The sequence below is a fragment of the Eulemur rufifrons genome, chromosome 7 (genome assembly GCF_041146395.1).
Source record: "Eulemur rufifrons isolate Redbay chromosome 7, OSU_ERuf_1, whole genome shotgun sequence".
Lineage (NCBI taxonomy): Eukaryota > Metazoa > Chordata > Mammalia > Primates > Lemuridae > Eulemur > Eulemur rufifrons.
Window position 1 is genome coordinate 190515786 of NC_090989.1, and position 19947 is coordinate 190535732.

At 43.1% G+C, this 19947-nt stretch overlaps 1 protein-coding gene across 8 annotated transcripts in view; it reads left to right on the top strand.

The window, feature by feature from the left end:
* Nucleotides 1-2062: 2062 nt before the first annotated feature.
* Nucleotides 2063-19947, top strand: part of ZNF346 (zinc finger protein 346) — a 38740-nt gene continuing 20855 nt past the window's right edge. For 4 of the 8 annotated variants that reach the window (XM_069473928.1, XM_069473923.1, XM_069473925.1 and 1 more), the window contains exons 1-3: nucleotides 2063-2237; nucleotides 17761-17864; nucleotides 18765-18857. In XM_069473928.1, coding sequence (XP_069330029.1) covers nucleotides 2063-2237; nucleotides 17761-17864; nucleotides 18765-18857 — 372 coding nt within the window. Of the gene's footprint in view, nucleotides 2242-2514; nucleotides 2579-16835; nucleotides 16849-17760; nucleotides 17865-18764; nucleotides 18858-19947 lie in introns of all 8 variants that reach the window. The other 4 variants (XM_069473929.1, XM_069473930.1, XM_069473924.1 and 1 more) reach the window with 3 other exon arrangements.

Here is a 19947-nt window from a genome sequence, read left to right on the forward strand (position 1 = left end):
TAGCCCAGGCAAGAGAGTGAGACTCCATCTCAAAAAAAAAAAAAAAAAAAAGAAAAGAAAGAAGGGAAGGAAGGAAGGAAGATAAAGGTTCTTTGTACTGTGTTACAACTTTTCTGTATATTTTGGATTGTTTCAAAAAAAGGAAGAATGCAGAGAGATAGGAACACTCAGATATTGCTGGGACTGCTAACTAGTATAACCTCTATGGAAAGTAGTATGGAGATACCTCAAAGAACTAAAAGTAGAACTACCGTTTGATCCAGCAATTCCATTACTGGGCATCTACCCAAAGGAAAAAAACACATTGTACAAAAATGACATCTGTATCTGAATTATAGCAGCATAATTCACAATTGCAAAGATGTGGAAACAACCCAAGTACCCATCAATACACGAGTGGATTAACAAAATGTGGCATACCATAAAGTACTACTCAGCCAAAAAAATTATCTGGACTTTGTGGCACACACCTGTAGTCCCAGCTACTCGGGAGGCTGAGGTAGGAGGATTGCTTGAGCCCAGGAGTTTGAGGTTGCTGTGAGCTAGGCTGCTGCCATGGCACTTTGGCCCAAGCAACAGAGTGAGACTGTCTCAAAAAAAAAAAAAAAAAAAAAGATGCTTTGTAAACTATAAAGGACTACCCAAACATCACTCACCTATTGTACTGGAAGCTTTGGAGCCTGAGGCCTAACATAAAGCTGGTGATCAATATTTGTAGTATAGGCTGGGTGCGGTGGCTCACGCCTGTAATCCTAGCACTCTGGGAGGCCGAGGTGGGTGGATCGCTCCAGGTCAGGAGTTCGAGACCAGCCTGAGCAAGAGTGAGACCCCGTCTCTACTAAAACTAGAAAGAAATTATATGGACAACTAAAATATATATATATATATATATATATATATAAAAAATTAGCCGGGCATGGTGGCGCATGCCTGTAGTCCCAGCTACTCGGGAGGCTGAGGCAGTAGGATCGCTTAAGCCCAGGAGTTTGAGGTTGCTGTGAGCTAGACTGACGCCACGGCACTCACTCTAGCCCGGGCAACAGAGTGAGACTCTGTCTCAAAAAAAAAATATATATATATTTGTAGTATAAGTGAGTAAATCACACTGATAAGCTGTGTGATCTCAGGCAAGAATAATCTCTGTTTCTCTTGGACCCCGTCTGATACCACTTTCCCCCTTGTTCATGGGCTCCAGCCATACTGTCCTTTTTGCTGTTCCTCCAACACACCAAGCTTACTCCTGCCTCAGGGCCTTTGCTTCTACTAAAATTGAGACGAGATGCAGCTGGAAGATTTGAGAACTGGAGTGTCATCACGATCTGACTTGCAGATCCCTGGGACTTTTGTGCTGGGAACATCTGCAGGGCAAGGGAAGGGACTAGAGAGGATGCTACTACAATAACCTAGGTAAGAGGTGGTGGCTTCCAAAAACTTGGGGAGGAGCAGGTCTAGGGTTGGAAGATAGAATTGAGGGGTTGACAGTTACTTTGAAGAAGCCTATTAGATATCCAAGGAAAACTGTCGAGTAGACAACAGGATGCATAGGTCTGCAATTAAGAGGAAGGTCTGAGCTGGGACCTCAACAAATGGTATCTATTATTAGCAGTAATATGGAACCCCAGCTCTACCACTCACTAGTAGCGAACTCTTGAATAAACCATTTCTGGGTTCTGGGCCTCAGTGTCTCTACCAATGAAATGGGGAAAATATTCTCACGTAAAAGAACCTTTACTGGAAAGAAAAGAGAAGTGTCCAAGTCTGACTGTGAGCAAGATGAGAACCCTTAGCCAAGAACTGCACAAGCCCATCCTGGAGGGCAGGGGCTGCTTGGGACTGCTGAGGATTCCGCGACCGGTTTTCGAATCCTCAACACAAGCTCTGAAGTCCCAGAGCTAGCAAAGAAAAATTAAGCCCCAGGGCCTGCACCACAACGCGGGATGTAGCCTTTAAACCTCGCGAGATTTGTTAGTCAAGCCAATTACCCGCCCCGCACCGCCATCTACCAACATCTCGCGATACCAAGGGGAAAGTGGCTTTTGACCGGTTAGGGCTTGCGGGGAAGATGGAGTATTCCGCGTTGGGTACGGTGGAGACCGTGGACGACCCAGGGGCCGGGCCTAACAACAGCTCGGAGGAGCGGGAGGGCCGGGAGCCGGACGGGGTGCGCTTCGACCGCGAGAGGGCGCGCAGCCTGTGGGAAGCCGTGTCTGGTGCCCAGCCGGTGGGGAGGGAGGAAGGTGAGTCCGGAGGCTTCAGAGGCAGGAAGCCCCTAGCCCACCTGCTCGGCTCGCGGGGAGTGGCGGAAGCGCCGTCCCTGCTCGTGGACCGGCCCCCGGGCCTACGGTCACACCCCCTGGCCCGCCTCCTTGCATGACGCGCTCCGGGACTCCCGGAATCGTGCTCCGCTTCAGGGCCTGGGCACACCAAGAATCAGGCCCCCTGCGCGCAAAGGGTCAAGAGCCGCTGACACTCAGGTCCAGCGTGTTTTTTCCCCCGTCTTTCTTCATCTAACAGACCTCAGTTTTTCCCAAACTCGAGGACTATAATCCCTATTCGCGTTCTTTCGGAGACCCACGGGGTCTTTGCCAAACCGGTAGCCGAGCCAAGTAGCCCTCACCCTTTCTCCCTGACTCCCCGTCGTCCCAGTCTCCAGATTCCCCCACCCCCACCCCGACCCCGTGTCTCTTGCCTCTCTTCTTTAAGCCCCACGCTTCCGAGAACTCTAGAAGGCCTTCTTACCCCTTGTGACTGAGTCCTGGTGTACTCCTATTTCTAACTGTCTGGCCTCTACTTGTTGGGTCCCTGTTCTGAGGTGCGGGCCAGGAACCTGAGAAACTGGCTGGCGGGGTGGGGAACCTGCAGCCCCAAGGCCACATGTGGCCTTCCAGATGCCCAGGTATGGCCCCTCGATCAAATTCACAAATGTTCTGTGAAGTTTGGATCCAGAAGGCCACGTGTAGCTCCAAGACAGCAGGTTCCCCACCCCTCTGCTTTGGCTCCGGATTTTTGTATCCCACACTTGACCCGAAGTTGTGGCGAACAGTGTGCACAGGGCCACGTCAGGGGTCACTTCTCAGCTGAAGCTTCCCAGCTTGCTCTGCATTTGACCTGAGACTGGGTAGGATGGGAGCTAGAAAAGGGAAGAATGGAAAGAGCTCATCTGAACTGCTTGTGTGACCCCCTTTACAGAGCTGGCTACTCAACACTAACCCATATGTACAAGAACTGTATCTGGGCTTTTGTGCTAATCCTGTCAGGTCTCTGCAAGAAAATCAGATTTCTCTAGTGGTCGTTTGCTTGCTGAGCAGACTATCTTGGGAAGTTTAATAAGTTGTTTGCGAACTGACTGTCCTGGATAAAATTGAATTTTATACCATATCCAAGGAGGATATGTTTAAATTTGGGGTGTTACACAGATGTATATCCTTGTATATTTATCCAGTTTAAAAACAAGTCTAGGCCTGGCGCGGTGGCTCATGCCTGTAATGGTAGCACTCTGGGAGGCCGCAGCAGTACCGCTTGAGGTCAGGAGTTCGAGACCAGCTTGAGCAAGAGCGAGACCCACCTCTACTAAAAATAGAAAAAATTATCCGGGCAAGCTGGCACGTGCCTGTAGTCCCAGGTCCTCGGAAGACTGAGGCAGGAGGATTGCTTGACCCCAGAAGTTTGAGGTTGCTGTGAGCTAGGCTGACACCACGACACTGTAGCCCAGGTGACAGAGGAAGACTCTGTCTAAAAAAATAAATAAAAATAAAAACAAGTCTAGCCTGACTCCTAAATTAATATATATACTATTTCTGGGCTCCTGTCTCTCTCCTACTTTCAAACTTGTTTCGTGCAAAATTTCCTGCCGCTCCCTTAATTTTCCTTTCATTAATTTGACAAACATTCACTGATGACTGCTCTGTTCCTAGAACTGGCTGGGCATCAGAGCTACAGAGATGAGGAAGATACTCTCCTTGCCCTGGAGGGGTTTGCAGTCTAGACTAGGAAGTAGACACCAAACAGTTCCAGTATAATATAAGGGATGCAATGAAGAGGATTATCTAAGAGTTGGGGGTACAGAAAAAGGAAGTGATCTTTGGCCTTGTAGGACCGGGAAAACATGCCCTGGACCTTAAAGCAGAGACCATAGCAACTATGCTCTGAAAAGTGAACTGTCTGCTTATGTTTATATGCATATACAATGTCACTGTTATGACCCAGTTCATTTCCCTGCTCTCCTCACTTCTCCCATATTTATATGAGGTCTAGGTGGATACCTGCAACACTAAATTCTACTCACTGTTTTTTTCCTGTTATCACTTTCATTGAGTTATAACATATACTACAAAATTCACCCACTGTAAGCATACTAAGTGATTGTTATTAAAATTATAGAGTTGTGTAACCATAACCACAATCCAGTTTTAGAACATTTCTGTCACCCCAACAACATTTCTGTGCCTTTGCTCCTTTATATTAAATCCCCATTCCCACACCTGCCTTAGGCAACCACTGATCTGTTTCCTGTCTGTATAAACTTACCTTTTCTGAACATTGTACATAAATAGAATGATACCATTTAGAGTTTGGCTTCTCTCTCTGAGCATGTTTTTGAGGTTCAGCCAAGTCATAGTGTATATTAGTATGTCATTTCTTTTTATTGCAAAATAGAATTCCATTGTATGAATATACCACATTTTACTTACTCATTAGTTGTAGGCATTTGGATTGTTTCTAATTTGGAGCTCTTGTGAATAATGCTGCTATGAACATTCATGCTCAAGTTTTTGTGTGGACGTATGTTTTATTTCTCTTGAATATATCCCTAGGAGTAGAATTGTAGAATTACTGCGTCCTATGGTAACTCTATCCCGAGTGACTGGGACTACAGACGCACACCATGTCACCTGGCTAATTTTTTCTATTTTTAGTAGAGACTGGGTCTCGCGCTTGCTCAGGCTGGTCTCAAACTACTGAACTCAAGCCATCCTCCTGCCTTGGCCTCCAGAGTGCTAGGATTACAGGCGTGAGCCACTGCGCCTGGCCTACATACAGAGATTCTTTAATTTGCAGTTGCAGAAAAGAAAAAAGCTTTGTCGAAAAGCTTAGAGTCAGTAGAAAGGAATGTTTAAGTTAAGGTAAATAATTCTGTTAGTCATAAACTATAGGATACTTGGTCAAAGTGACCAGTTAAGCAAAATTGTTGGGCTGCAGGCATGACTTAGTCCTTGCCTTGCTTGGCCTTAGGTCTTGTTTATAATTTGGTATCTTATTGCCAAAAAGAGTGTGTTTTTTCAGTCTTACAATCTCTATTTTAACATTAATACTGGTCAGTTGTTGTGTCTGAACTCCAAAAAGGAAGTGGTATAACTAGGCATGTCCAACTTCCCATCCCATCATGGCCAGGAACTCAGTTTTTAAGGTTTCTCTGGGGTCCCGCTTGGCCAAGAGGGGCGTCTGTTCAGTTGGTAGGGAGGGGCTTGGGATTTTATTTTTAGTTTATATTCTCAAAAGAGAATAAAATGTACTGTACTGAACTTGCACTACAATTTTGTTTTTCTTTGTTTTTTTGGACACAAGGTCTCTCTCTGTTGCCTAGGCTAGAGTGCAGGCATCATTGTAGCTCCCTACAATTTCAAACTCCTGGACTCAAGCGATCCTCCTGCCTCAGCCTCCCAAGTAGCTAGGACTTCAGGTGTGCACCACCACCCCCAGCTAATTTTTCTATTTTTTAATAGAAATTGAGGTCTCACTACATTTCCCAGGCTGGTCTTGAACTCCTGTCCTCAAGTGATCCCACCTGGGCCTTCCAAAGTGCTGGGATTATAAGTATGAGCCACCACACTTGGCCCCACTGCAATTTTGAATAGAAGTGGCAAGAGTAAACATTATATCTCAGGGGAAAAGCATTCACTCTTTCACCATTAAATAAACATTTTAGGTCTGGGATTTTCATAGGTGTCTTTACCAGGTTGAGGAAGTTCCCCTCTATTCCTAGTATTAAAAGCTTTTATGATGAATGGGTATTGAATTTTCTCGATCCTTTTTCTGCATACGGTGAGTTCATCATATGGTGGTTGCCCTTCATTCTTGAGAGAAAGCAGGGACCCTTCTTACAGGCCTGCTGGGTGCCCCTAAGCATGGAAATAAAGGAAAATCTTGAGTCCCTCCAGGGAAAGTTCCGGGCACCTAAGCAAGCCAGAGTCATGAGGCGTTTTGATTCCCTATGGAACCTAAAAGAGATAGCATCTTTTTTTTTTCTTTTTTGAGACTGAGTCTCACTCTTGCCTAGGCTCGTGGTATCAGCTTAGCTCACAGCAACCTCAAACTCCTGGGCTCAAGTGATCCTCCTGCCTCAACCTCCCAAATAGCTGGGAGTACAGGCATGTGCCACCACGCCTGGCTAATTTTTTTTTCTATTTTTAGTAGGGATAGGGTCTCGCTCTTGCTCAGGCTGGTCTTGAACTCCTGAGCTCAAAGCAATGCCCCCGCCTCGGCCTCCCAGAGTGCTAGGATTATAGGCGTGAGGCACCTTGCCCGGCCCAATAACAGTCTCTTAATATGATATATTACATTAATTAATTTTCATATGTTAAATCATTAAGGCTTTTGTTTCTGTGTTCATAAGAGGTAATAAGGCCGGGTGCAGTGGCTCACGCCTGTAATCCTAGCACTCTGGGAGGCCGAGGCGGGTGGATCGCTCAAGGTCAGGAGTTCGAGACCAGCCTAAGCAAGAGCGAGACCCCATCTCTACTAAAAATAGAAAGAAATTATCTGGACAACTAAAATATATATAGAAAAAGTTAGCCGGGCATGGTGGCACATGCCTGTAGTCCCAGCTACTCAGGAAGTTGAGGCAGGAGGATCGCTTGAGTTCAGGAGTTTGAGGTTGCTGTGAGCTAGGCTGACGCCACGGCACTCACTCTAGCCCGGGCAACAAAAGCGAGACTCTGTCTCAAAAAAAAAAAGAGGTAATAGTCTGTGAAAAAAAGAAATATTCTTTGGTAATATCTTTACCTGGCTTTAGTATCAGGTAATACAAGTCTCATAGAATGAGTTTGGAAGTGTTCCCTCCTCATCTACTTTGTGAACGAGTTTGTGCAGGATTAGTAATATTTCTTCTTACAGTATTTTATAGAAGTCAACAATGAAGCTGCCTGGGCTTTTCTTTTTGGGAAGATGTTTAATTATTAATTCAGTTTCTTTATTGTTTTAAGTGTATTCACATTTTTTTGTTTCTTCATAAGTCACTTGTGGTCATTTGTGTCTTTCTGGAAACTTGCTCATTTCGTCTAAGTTATCTGATTTGTTGGCGTAAAATTTTTCATAATATTACCTTACAATCTTTTAAATTTCTGTATAGTTGGTAGTGATGTATCCTCTTTCATTCCTGATTTTGGTAATTTGTGTCTTCTCTAATTATTTCCTTGGTTAGTCTAGCTAAGGATTTGTGAGTTTCTTGATCTTTTCTAGTTTCTAAGGTAGAAGCTTATGTTGCTGATTTGAGACCATTCTTTTCTGATATAGATGTTTAAAATTATAAATTTCTGGCCTGGTACAATGGCTCACACCTGTAATCCCAGCATTTTGAGAGGCCAGGGCAGTAGGATCACTTGAGGCCAGGAGGTTGAGACCAGCCTGATCAACATAGTAAGATACCGTCTCTACAAAAAATTAAAAAATAAAATTAAAATTGAAAAAATTATAAACTTCCCTCTTAAGCACTTGTGATATTATGAGATATCTATGTATTTATTTTTCCCCCTCAAGGTTCCTGGCCCACAGCTTCTATAATCCTTGTAATTTCTTAAAGTGACTACAGCAATGAGAGTACTTTTTTTGTATTTGGCCTTTTGTCCTTGCTCCAGAGCAATAAAGGTAAAAGATAGACTTTTGTTACTTATAACAAGCCCCTTTCAACCACACCAGAGTATAGGCTACTGAGGGGATTTTTGGAAAGTCCCTACATAACCACAGTCTGGGAGATGGGTTCCAGGGGAACCAACCACATGCTTAGAGGGTTGGAACTCACAGCCCCGCATCTCCAGGGAGGGGAGAGGGGCTGAAGGTTGAGTGATTACCAATAGCCAATGATTTAATCAATCATGCCTATGTAATGAAACCTAAAGGATTGAATTTAGGGGCTTCCGAGAAGGTGAACAAGAACACATCCATATTCCTGGAAGGTGGCACACCCCAATTCCACAGGGATGGAAGCTTCTGTACTCGGGACTCTTCCATGCCTCGCCCTAAGTGTCTCTTCATCTGGCTGTTTATTTGTATCCTTTATAATAAACTGGTTAATATAAGTAAGTGTTTCCCTGAGTTCTGTGAGCTGCTCTAGCAAATTAATCGAATCCAGCAAGGGGGGTCATGGGAACCTCAGTTTATACCCAGTTGATCAGAAACACAGGTAAAACAGCGTGGACTCTGGAGCTTGTGATTGGCATCAGAAGTGGGGCTCAGTCTCTCAACCTGTAGAATCTGACGCTATCTCTTATAGTATCAGAATTGATTTCAATTACAGGACACTCAGCTGTTGCCCGCTGCAGAATTTATTGCTTCCTTGGTGTGTGTGTCGGGGAGCATCAGACATTTGATCACAGAAGTCTTCTGTGTTGTGAGAATATAATAGGAGAGGCCAGGCACAGTGGCTCATGCCTGTAATCCTAGCACTCTCGGAGGTCAAGGCAGAAAGATAGCTTGAGCTCAGGAGTTCAAGACCAGCCTGAGCAAGAGCGAGACCCCATCTCTACTAAAAATGGAAAAATTAGCTGAGTGTGGTGATGCACACCTGTAGTCCTAGCTACTAAGGGAGGCTAAGACAGGAGAATCACTTGAGCCCAGGAGTTTGAGGTTGCTGTGAGCTATGATAATACCACTACACTCTAGCCAGGGTGACAGAGTGAGACTCTGTCTCAAAAATATATATATATATATAGATATCTATATAGATATATGTAGATATCTATATAGATATCTATAGATATATAGTGGGAGAAACTGAGTTTGTTTTTTCTACAGAGCACTGCTTTAGCTGCATCCCATAAATTTTTTTATGTTATGTTTTCATTTAAATCAGTTCAGAATAATTTCTGACTTCCCTTGTGATTTCTTCTTTGATTCATTTATTCAATTTCCAAATATTTGGGGGATTCCCAGATTTCTTCCTATTCTTGATTTCTAATTACATTCCATTGTGTTTAATGAACATACTTTTATTTTTTTATTTTTTTTTTGAGACAGAGTCTCACTCTGTTGCCCAGGCTAGAGTGAGTGCTGTGGCGTCAGCCTAGCTCACAGCAACCTCAAACTCCTGAGCTCAAGCGATCCTCCTGTCTCAGCCTCCCGAGTAGCTGGGACTACAGGCATGCGCCACCATGCCCGGCTAATTTTTTCTATATATATTTTTAGCTGTCCATATAATTTCTTTCTATTTTTAGTAGAGATGGGGTCTCGCTCTTGCTCAGGCTGGTCTCAAACTCCTGAGCTCAAACGATCCACCCACCTCGGCCTCCCAGAGTGCTAGGATTACAGGCGTGAGCCACCGCGCCCGGCCTTAATGAACATACTTTTAAATATAGTGAGACTGGCATATGTTCTACCCTGGAGAACATTCGTGTGTTAGAAAACAGTATATATTCTGCAATTGTTGGTAGAGTGTTCTGTATGTGTCAGCTGGATAAAGTTGATTATAATGTTATTCTAGACCCTTACTGATTTTCTAACTGGTTCTATCAATTATTGAAAGTGAAATATTGAAATCTCCAACTATTTTGTTAGTTTGTCTATTTTTTTCTTTAAATTCTTTTTTTTTTTTTTAAGAGATGTGATTTCTCTATGTTGCCCAGGCTGGTCTTGAACTCCTGGCCTCAAGCAATCCTCCTGCCTCAGCCTCCCAAGATCTTGCTTTTTTATTCAGTCTGACAGTTGCTGCCTTTTTAGATTATTCACATTTAATTTATTTATTGATAGTGTTATGAAAATTACATTTTCCATTTTACTATTTATTTCCTTTACATTTTGTTCTTCTATTCTTCCTTTACTTTTTATGTTAAATATTTTTAGTATACCATTCCTCTGTTGATATTTTTCTTTTTTAGTTTCTTAGTGGTACTCTGGGGATTACAATATGCATCTTAACTCATCACAGTATACTTCAATACTAACTTAATTCTGATAAACTATAAAAATATTTCTCTAATATAGCTCTATTCCTTTACCCTCCTTTGTGCTATTTTTGTCATAGATACTACAGTTATATATGTTATAAACCTAATGATTCAGTGTTGTAATTATTGCTTTATATAGTATTATGTCTTTTAAAGAAGTTAAGGGAAGAAATAAGAAAAAATATATTTATGGAGTCTTTTATATTAACCTACCTATTTACCATTTCTGGTATTCTTTATTTCTTCCTCTGGATTCACATTACCATCTGGTATTACTTACTTTCAGCCTGAAGGGCTTCTTTTAGTATTTCTTGCAAGGCAGACCAGCTAGCAATGAAATTCTCTTAGTCTTTTTCTGAGAATTTCTATATTTTGTCATCATTCTTTAAGGATAGATGTGGGGGTTTTTTGGTTTTTGGGTTTTTTTGTTGGTTTGTTTCTTTGAGACAGAGTTTCGCTCTGTTGCCCTGGCTAGAGTACAGTGGCGTCGTCATAGCTCACAGCAACCTCAAACTCCTGGGCTCAAGCAATCCTCCTGCCTCAGCCTCCCGAGTAGCTGGGACTACAGGCATGCGCCACGAGGCCCAGCTAATTTTTCTGTTTTTAGTAGAGACCTTCTCGCTCTTGCACAGGCTGGTCTCAAACTTCTGAGGTCAAGCAATCCTCCCGCCTCGGCCTCCCAGAGTGCTAGGATTATAGGAGTGAGCCACCATGCCCGGCCTTTGTTTTATTTATTTATTATTTTTTAATTTTTTTTTATTTTGGGACCACACGTGTTTTATTTTTTAATAAAAGCTTTATTGATACAAATTTCACACACCACAAACCTCACTCGTTTAAGATGTGCTGTTCAGTGGTTTTTACTGTATTCACAGAGCTGTGCAACTACCACCACTGTCTAATTTCAGAACATTTTCGTCACCCCGGAAAGAAACCCTGTACTCAAGAACAGTCATCCCCAGCAACTGCTTATCTCCTGTCTCTATAGATTTGCCTATTCTGGGCAATACTTCATGGAAATAGAATTGTGTAATGTGTAACGTTTTGCCACTGGCTTTTTTTACTTAGCATAATGTTTGAAGGATAGTTTTGAGTGATACAGGGTTCTTGGTTTACAGTTTTGTTCTCTTTAACCACTGTGAATATGTCATTCCGCTGCCTATGGCCTTCACTGTTTGAGATGAGAAGTTAATTAAATCATTAACTGAATTATTCCACTGTGCATGATCGTTTTTCTTTCACTGCTTTCGAGATTTTCTGTCTTGGCTGGTCTGAAGGTAGTGAGTTATCGCACTTGATTGTTCAGGGTCGGTTACAGATTGAACTCCTTGTTCTACTCTCTCCCCACTTCTCACTACTGTGCTTGACTAGTCAAAAATAAAAATTAAAATTAAAATTATAAAAGATTTTCTGTCTTTCAAATGTTTGATTGTGATGTGTCTAGGTACAGATGTCTTCCTATTTATCCTACTTTGGGTTCCTTGAGATTTGGGGATGTGTAGAGCAATGTTTTTCACCAAATATGGAGAGTTTTCAGACATTATTCCTTCAAATATTTTTTACTGTCCCTTTCTCTCCCCTTCGTCCCTCTGAGGTTCTCCTTATACATATGTTGGTATGCTTGAAGTTTTCCCATGCTCTCTGAAGCTCTGTTCATTATTCTTCAATCTTTTTTGTCTTTGTTCTTCAGATTAAATATTTCTTTTCATCTATCTTCAAGTTCACTGATTCTTTCTTCTGCCATTTTGAATCTACTGTTGAGCTCCTCCAGTGAATTTTTTATTTCATTTATTATAATTTCAACTTGAGAATTTCTACTTGGTTCTGTCTTACACATATTCTAAATAGGAAACTTTTTAGTACTCAATCATCAGTGCCCTTACATTTGCTTTCTTCGTGCCTTTTTCAGTGGATAAGAATTTGAGCTCTTTGAGACCCTCAGCAATATGGAGTCACAAAATAGAAGTACCAATGCTAAGTGAACTTAATGGGGCTGTCTTTTTCGTTCATGTAGGCTACCCTGCCCATTAGGCTACACTGCCTAACCATTCTCACCCATGGATAGATCATATGCAGCCCCCCTTTCCTAGATCTTTTGTTATTTGCTACTTTCTAATTATAGCTTTATCTAGAAACCCACTGCCTCCCAATAAGCAGGGTCGTAAATAGGTTTCATCTGTCTCTAAGGATCACCTCCAGTCTATTGATGAATTTTTATACAGCTGAATAGTAGATTCTAAGGCTGTATCTAGGCCCAAGGAATAGCAATGTTCACCTTTAGCTGGAAGATAGGAGGTGGTTTAGTGGTCCTGGCCCTAAGTCATCATAAGGCAACTTAAGGCACCATAAGTCACCCAAAGACAACTGTAACGTGGATTGGAGTGTCATGATCATTTTGTCTTCCAGATACTACTTCCTGTAAATTTTTTTAAAGAAATAATGTCTTGCGCTTTTGCCCACATGGGTCTCAAACTCCTGGGCTCAAGTGATCCTCCTGCCTCAGTCTCCTGAGTAGCTGAGACTACAGGCAGGTGCCACCACGGCCATTTTGTTTCTTTAGTTTATAAAATTCTCTTGCTGTCTCGCAGTAGTTCTCTCTGTCCCTACAGAGAGACCCTGTGAAAATCACCCCGTACTCTAGATTGCATCTGTTAGCCTCTGCCCCATACATCTTCTAATTGGCTATAGTATGGATATAAATTAAAGCCTGCCAGTCACGTAACTTCTCACAACATGTGGAAGGCAGAAATGCTGTGAAGACCATATTCCTGTGTCTCTTGGCTATTGTTGCTATCAAGAAAGTTCACGGGACTCTGAGATCTTCCTACATCAGTGTTCCAGCATCCCTTCTCCAGCTTCATAGAGTGAGAGGGAGATTCAATGACAGTGAAGCATCTTGCTCTAGCAAAGCTGTGAAGAAGACCTCAGAGACTAGCTTGCTTGTTGCAACATTTATGCATTATTCCTAGAGATGATTCTGTAGGCCCATTCCTCAGCCTCTCCAATGATTTTCTAAGCACCTCATTTTCTGTATCATACCTTTTCGACCCTGGGGAGGTAGTTGGTAGTTGGAGTAAAGTTGCATGTGGATATCAGGGCAATAAGGATGTGCAGTCAGGCCATCTTCTCAGGATTCTGATAACTTGTGTAAGTTCTATTTTCCTCTGTGGGCCTTACCTTCCTCCAAGCTTGTAAACCTCTTGGTTTTTGTGGATCAGGAATTTGGGAAAGGCTTGACTAGACAGTTCTGATTCACAGTCATCAGAACAGGTTATGAGTTGCAGTCAGATGGCAGCTGGAGCTGAAACAGCAGATGGATAGAGCTTCTGGGGGCTGGCCAGGCATCTCTCTTTTCATGTAGTGTCAGGGACTCTCCATGTGGTCTTCATGCATGGAATAGTTTGAGCTTCCTTACGGTTTAGTGGCCTCAGAGAAGTCAGACTGCTTACATGGTAGCTGAAGAGTTTAAAAGCAAATATTCCCAATTTGGTTCTTTTTTATAATTTCTGTCTCCATGTGTCTGTTGCTTGGTCATCAGGTCAGCTAGTGATTCAACAGAACTTGTTCTAAACATCTGGAGCCAATAAGGTCTCCGTCTTCTAGTGTTGTGGCTTATGAAGCCTTATATTTATTCTACATGAAAATAGCAGTAGCGTATTCAAAGTTCAGGCCATGTTCAAGTTTGCCTTGGCTTTTACTATTTACTGGGCCCTTTTTCATCTCTTATGCATGTGTGCATAGCCTCAGGGTAGGCCAGGAGTATGTGGCTAACTTGGGCCCTTTCAAGTCTCCACTGCCACACAGCCTTTGGCAGGGATACAGTTTCCCCAACATGACCACGCCTCAGGCTAGTTGTGTCTTTGGCTGTTCCTTCTTATTGCCTTGGAGATCATCACTTCCACCAATATCTCTACATGTAGACATTGCCTGCCACTCCAAATCAAGTGATTTCCATCCTTCCATGGGGAAGCTGTTGATTCTCAGCCTGCCGCTTCTTGGCAGAACTTTTGCTCTGAATGAGTGCAGGAAGGGATGAGAACAACCCCCATAAGAAAGCCACAGGTTCCCACTGTTCTTACTCTAAGTTCGGCAGTTTTACAAGCATAAATACTTCTCAGATTGTTGAGTACCTTTGATCAGTTCTCGGAGTGCTGAAGTGGTTGTTTTTGTCAGTTTTGTCTGGTTTTGTAGCTGTTTTTGAGGGAGAGGATCTCCTCACTCTGCCACAGCCAGAAGTCCTACCCTGTACTCACCTTGTTTTATATTCAACTGCACTTCTACCTGACTTCAAAATTTGGAGGGTCCCAAGACTCAATTCCAGGACCTTTTTCCTTCTTCGTCTACACTACATATTCTCTTCCAGTCTGACAGCTTTAGATATGATTGATATACTGATGATTCCTGATTTATATCTCTAGCTCTGACCTTCCTCTTGAGCTTCAACTGACTGACAGATCTGAATCTCCAACTTATCTCCACCTGTATTTCTGATAGACCACTCACATTTAACATAGCCAAAGGAAAAGTCTTTTAATTTCTCCTCCAACGCTGTCTTCCTTCAATTCAGTTGCTCAAGTTCAAACCCTAATAAGAGGCCAAGCACTGTGGCTCATGCCTGTAATTTTAACACTTTGGGAGGCCAAGGCGGGAGGATTGCTTGAGGCCAGGAGTTTGAGACCAGCCTAAGCAAGAGTGAGACCCTGTCTCTACAAGAAAGAAAATAGAAAAATTAGCCGGGCGTGGTGGCGCGTGCCTGTAGTCCCAGCTACTCGGAAGGCTGAGGCAGGAGGATCACTTGAGCCCAGGAGTTTGAGGTTGCTGTGAGCTATGATGACACCACTGCACTGTAGTCCAGGCAACAGAGTGAGACAGTCTCTCAAAAAAAAAAACAAAAGAACAAAACCCTGATAAGAGTTATCCTTGACTCCTTTTCTTCCTTCACCGTTACTTACCCCCACATCCATTCTAAGAAATTGGTTGGATGTCAAAGCTACTTCCAGAACGTAATTCCAAATCTGTCCACTTTGCTCCATCTTCATTGCCAGCCTCCCTTGTCCAGGGTTCCATTATCTATTGCCTGAAGACTGCAACAGCCTCCTCCCTGTTCTTTCTCCTTCTATTTTTGTCAACATGCAGTCTGTTGACACAATTATCAGTAATTTTTTTTTTTAATTTTTAAAATTTTTTTATAGAGACAGAGTCTTGCTGTGTTGCCCACATTGATCTCAAACTCCTGACCTCAAGCAATCCTCCCGCCTCAGCCTCCCAAAGTGCTGAGATTACAGATGTGAGCCACCTCACCCAGTCCCAATCTTTTCAAAGCACAAATCAGATCTTGTCACCTCCCATTACACTAAGACTGAAATCTGTAGTTCATGTTGTGGCTTATGAAGCCTTATATTTATTCAACATGATGGAGTAGATGTCATGCTGTCTCTCCAACTTTATTCACCGTACTCCAGCCACACTGGCCTTGTCTCCATTCCTTGAAGGTGCCAAACTCATCCCTGCCTCAGAGATCTAATACTGTCTCAGGCTGGAACATGCTTCCTGCAGACCTTCTGGTGGCTGACACCTCCCTCTGATGCTCTTCACTGACTATCCTGCCCCCATCTTTCTCTACCACTCACTTTGCTTATTTTCTTTTGTTTATTTATTTATTTTTTAGAGTCACTCTGTCCATCAGGCTGGACTGCAGTGGCGTGATCATAGCTCACTGCAGCCTTGAACTCCTGGGCTCACGTGATCCTCCTACCTCAGCCTCCCACCTCAGCTGGGACTACAGGCACTCGCCACAATGCCAGACTTGTTTGCTTGTTTTCACAGCATTTCTAATTTTCAGTCATTATCTTATTTATTTACTTTATACCCTATCTTTCTTATTTGTTGGTGTGGCCCCAGCACTAAGCCCAGTGCTGGCACATAGGAGGGACTCTGAATACGTGTATATGGACTGTGTGAGTATACTTTCTGAGGCCAGAGAGTGGGTTCCAGCAGAGGTGCATTTTATTCATTCAGCAAGTACCCACCATGCCCCCTGCTGTGGGTATAGTATTGTACTAAACAATAGGGATACAAAGTCATAAATGACATGGTCTCTGCCTTGTTTAGTCTTTAGGAGTCAGATTCTGACTATCCTTGAAAAGGAACCCCATTGAAGGTAACAAAACAAAATCCATAATCTCTAGGCAAGGAGGGAATGGCTGGACTTTGACCCTGGGTGTCATCTTACCCTTGTGGGCTTCTCATTGTGAGGAGCCTGTGACCTTCCTTTAAAAAACTCTGGCCCAACTGTGTTCATAGAACCACTTTTCTTGGTTTCTCTGAGCAGAACCAAGGGAGGCAAGGTCTTTCACAAAAATTTACCAAATATTGTAGGAGAAAAATGAGGAGGTAAACAAGATACTAAGGGACAGAAATACAGCCAGACAACAACTCTTCTGCCCAGAAGGGCCGGCATAGCTAAGCGTTAGATCTTGTGGAGCAGGGAGAGGCATCTCAAAAGTTCCCCACCAGTAACCTCTCTCCAGGGCATGTTGACCACTTTTTGGTCAGGACTAGGGTATTAAAAATGTGGGCTTGCCCTCCTCTCTGAGTACTCAGCCCCTGCCTCAGATTGTTGGTGCTGTGATGGAACTCATGCCTTGGGTGAGATTCTGTTCCCTCAAAGAGGTAAAGCTTTGTTCTCCAGGCCCAGTTAAGCACAGGTTAATACCATGTTTCCCACAATGTGCAACTTGTAATATGTTATGTAATTTTAGATATTTCAAAGTCAGTTCAAAAATAGTAAGAAAATTATTCCCTTTTTAAGTCTTTTTTTTTTTTTTTTTTTTTTTTTTTTTTTGTTGAGACAGAGTCTCACTTTGTTGCCCAGGCTAGAGTGAGTGCCGTGGCGTCAGCCTAGCTCACAGCAACCTCAAACTCCTGGGCTCAAGCGATCCTACTGCCTCAGCCTCCCGAGTAGCTGGGACTACAGGCATGCGCCACTATGCCCGGCTAATTTTTTCTATATAGATTTTTAGGTGTCCATATAATGTCTTTCTGTTTTTAGTAGAGACGGGGTCTCGCTCAGGCTGGTCTCGAACTCCTGACCTTGAGCAATCCACCCGCCTCGGCCTCCCAGAGTGCTAGGATTACAGGCGTGAGCCACCGCGCCCGGCCCCCTTTTTAAGTCTTTCCAGTGCTCCTGGTTCTATCTGGGAAGAAGTCTTAGTTGGGTACTACCATATCCCATATCTTTAAACCTCTCTGCACAGTTGCTGCTCTTTTCTTCTCTGGCACCGGTATCTGGCTAGAATTGTTTCATTTTTATTGTATTTATTTTTATTGGTATCTACTTAAGTTTATGATCTAAAGATTCCTTTTTAAAAGAAGTTACTCAGTAACTTGGCTATACATAAAATTATAAAATAAATAATAGTGCAGGTGCTATGAGAACATAGCATGAGTCATGGTGGCAGTAGGAGAGGGTGGCTGAGGTCTGCCTATGTACTAGTATAGCATCACATTACTCAGTGCCTGTGTTTGAGGCAGCGTTCAAAGACAGTGCTGTTGAGGTAGTGTTTTTAGCAACTTAAAGATTTTTTTATTTTTCCTTCTGTAGTGGAGCACATGATCCAGAAGAACCAGTGTCTCTTCACCAACACCCAATGTAAGGTTTGCTGCGCCTTGCTCATTTCTGAGTCCCAGAAGCTGGCACATTACCAGGTATGTCATCGTACTTTTCGAACTGCTATACTTTTTTTTTTTTGAGACAGAGTCTCACTCTTGCCCGGGCTACAGTGCCGTGGCGTCAGCCTAGCTCACAGCAACCTCCAACTCCTGGGCTCTAGCGATCCTACTGCCTCAGCCTCCCGAGTAGCTGGGACTACAGGCATGTGCCACCATGCCCGGCTAATTTTTTCTATATATGTTTTTAGTTGTCCAACTAATTTCTTTCTATTTTATTAGTAGAGACGGGGTCTCACTATTGCTCAGGCTGGTCTCGAACTCCTGAGCTCAAATGATCCTCCCGCCTCGGCCTCCCAGAGTGCTAGGATTACAGGTGTGAGCCACCGCACCTGGCCTAGAACTGCTATACTTTTCAGACCCAGTGCCAAGCCCCCACTTCTCTCTGGCTTGCATGGTGAATTGTAATTCCTTCATAGCCACCCAGATATTGCCTCCATGCATTGTGACTTTAGATTGACGTAATTTCTCTGATTCTCATCTCTCCCATCCAAACCAGGATCATTATGTGTATATCTTTCCTTGCAGCTTGGCATAGTAGAAAGTATGATCTTTGGCTTTAAATAGACGTGATTTTGAGTCACAACTCTTCTACTCATCTTGGACGAAAAACTTTCATCATTTTCAGCCTCAGTTTCCTTATCTGTAAGGTAGAGATGATAATAATTTTCTCATAGATTGTTGTGAAGATGAAATTTGATAGCTGTGAAATGCCTTGCTCAGAGTAGGAACTCAATAAACTAAGTTTCTTCCCCAACCCTCTCCTCCTCAGAAGTTCTTGTGAGGATGAATCAGATGAAAATCTAGTAAGTGTTTTTGAGTGCCTTAGATACGAAATGGCATTTGGCTATCTTTGATCTTTTTCCTGGGTTTTTGCAGAGCAAAAAACATGCCAACAAAGTGAAGAGATACCTAGCAATCCATGGAATGGAGACATTAAAGGGGGAAACGAAGAAGCTAGACTCAGATCAGGTAATACAGCTGCCATGTTGAGACCGCTCACTTCCTGACAAAGCCAGCAGCAGGTTGGTGCGGTGAAAGAGCATGGGCTTTGAGCCAGACTGACTTGGCCTCAACTCCCAGCCATGTTGTGCGACTTGGGCAAGTCTTATTACTTCTCTGAGCCTTGATTTCTTCCTCTACAGAAATGAGGATGCTAATGTCAACTGTCTTTCAGCATTTTTCTTCACTAAAATGAGGGAAGGTTTATAAAAAGCACCCAACAAAGAGCCTGGCACATAGTGAGGACTCAGTAGTAGAGCCGTGGTTATGCATTACCACCCAGCGGTTTGTTGGAGCAGGACAAAAAGCTTTGCCTATTCACTACTCAAGTAGAGAAAGGAGAACAAAGCCAGGCTCCTTGCTTTCTTGAGAGCCAGGGAAGAGAACTAAGTTCAGCACTTGAATGTTTTGAATAAACAAGTAGAAGGAACCGTTTCCAAATGCCTACTCTAATTGAGAGATAATCACATTTGCTTTTTGACTCAGAAATACTGTGAGAATTATGCTGAAACAACCTCAATCCTTCAGGAGTACCATTATTTCTGTCCAGTGGGAGACTATGCAAACATCATGGGATGAGAAGTCAGCAGACTAGGTCCCAGGACTGGCTCTGCAACTTACTGGTTGGGCAATGTTGGTCAAGTCATTTAATCTCTCTGAACTTCACCCATAGAGTAGAGTTGATTCCTACCTCTTTGGGGTATTGAGAAGTAAAATTCCAATTCCTAGTACATGCTCAATAAATAAAAGCTTACTCTATAAACTGCTGCCTCCTATTATAGTGGCCATAAGTTTGGAAAGGCCTTGCTTGTCCCTTCTTGAAATTCACTGGACTCATTTGAACTCAGGAAGACAAGATCAACTGTGTGACCCTGGGCGAGTCATTTTATATCTTTACACCTTGGTTCTTCAACTCTCAGGATGGATGGCTCAGTGGTTCAAATGAGACTGAAGCAGCTACCCACTTCCTGACTGCCTCCCCTGTGCCACCACTACCAACAAAGAATTATCAAGCCCAAAATGTCAGTAGTACCAAGGTTGACAAATGCTGAATGAATAC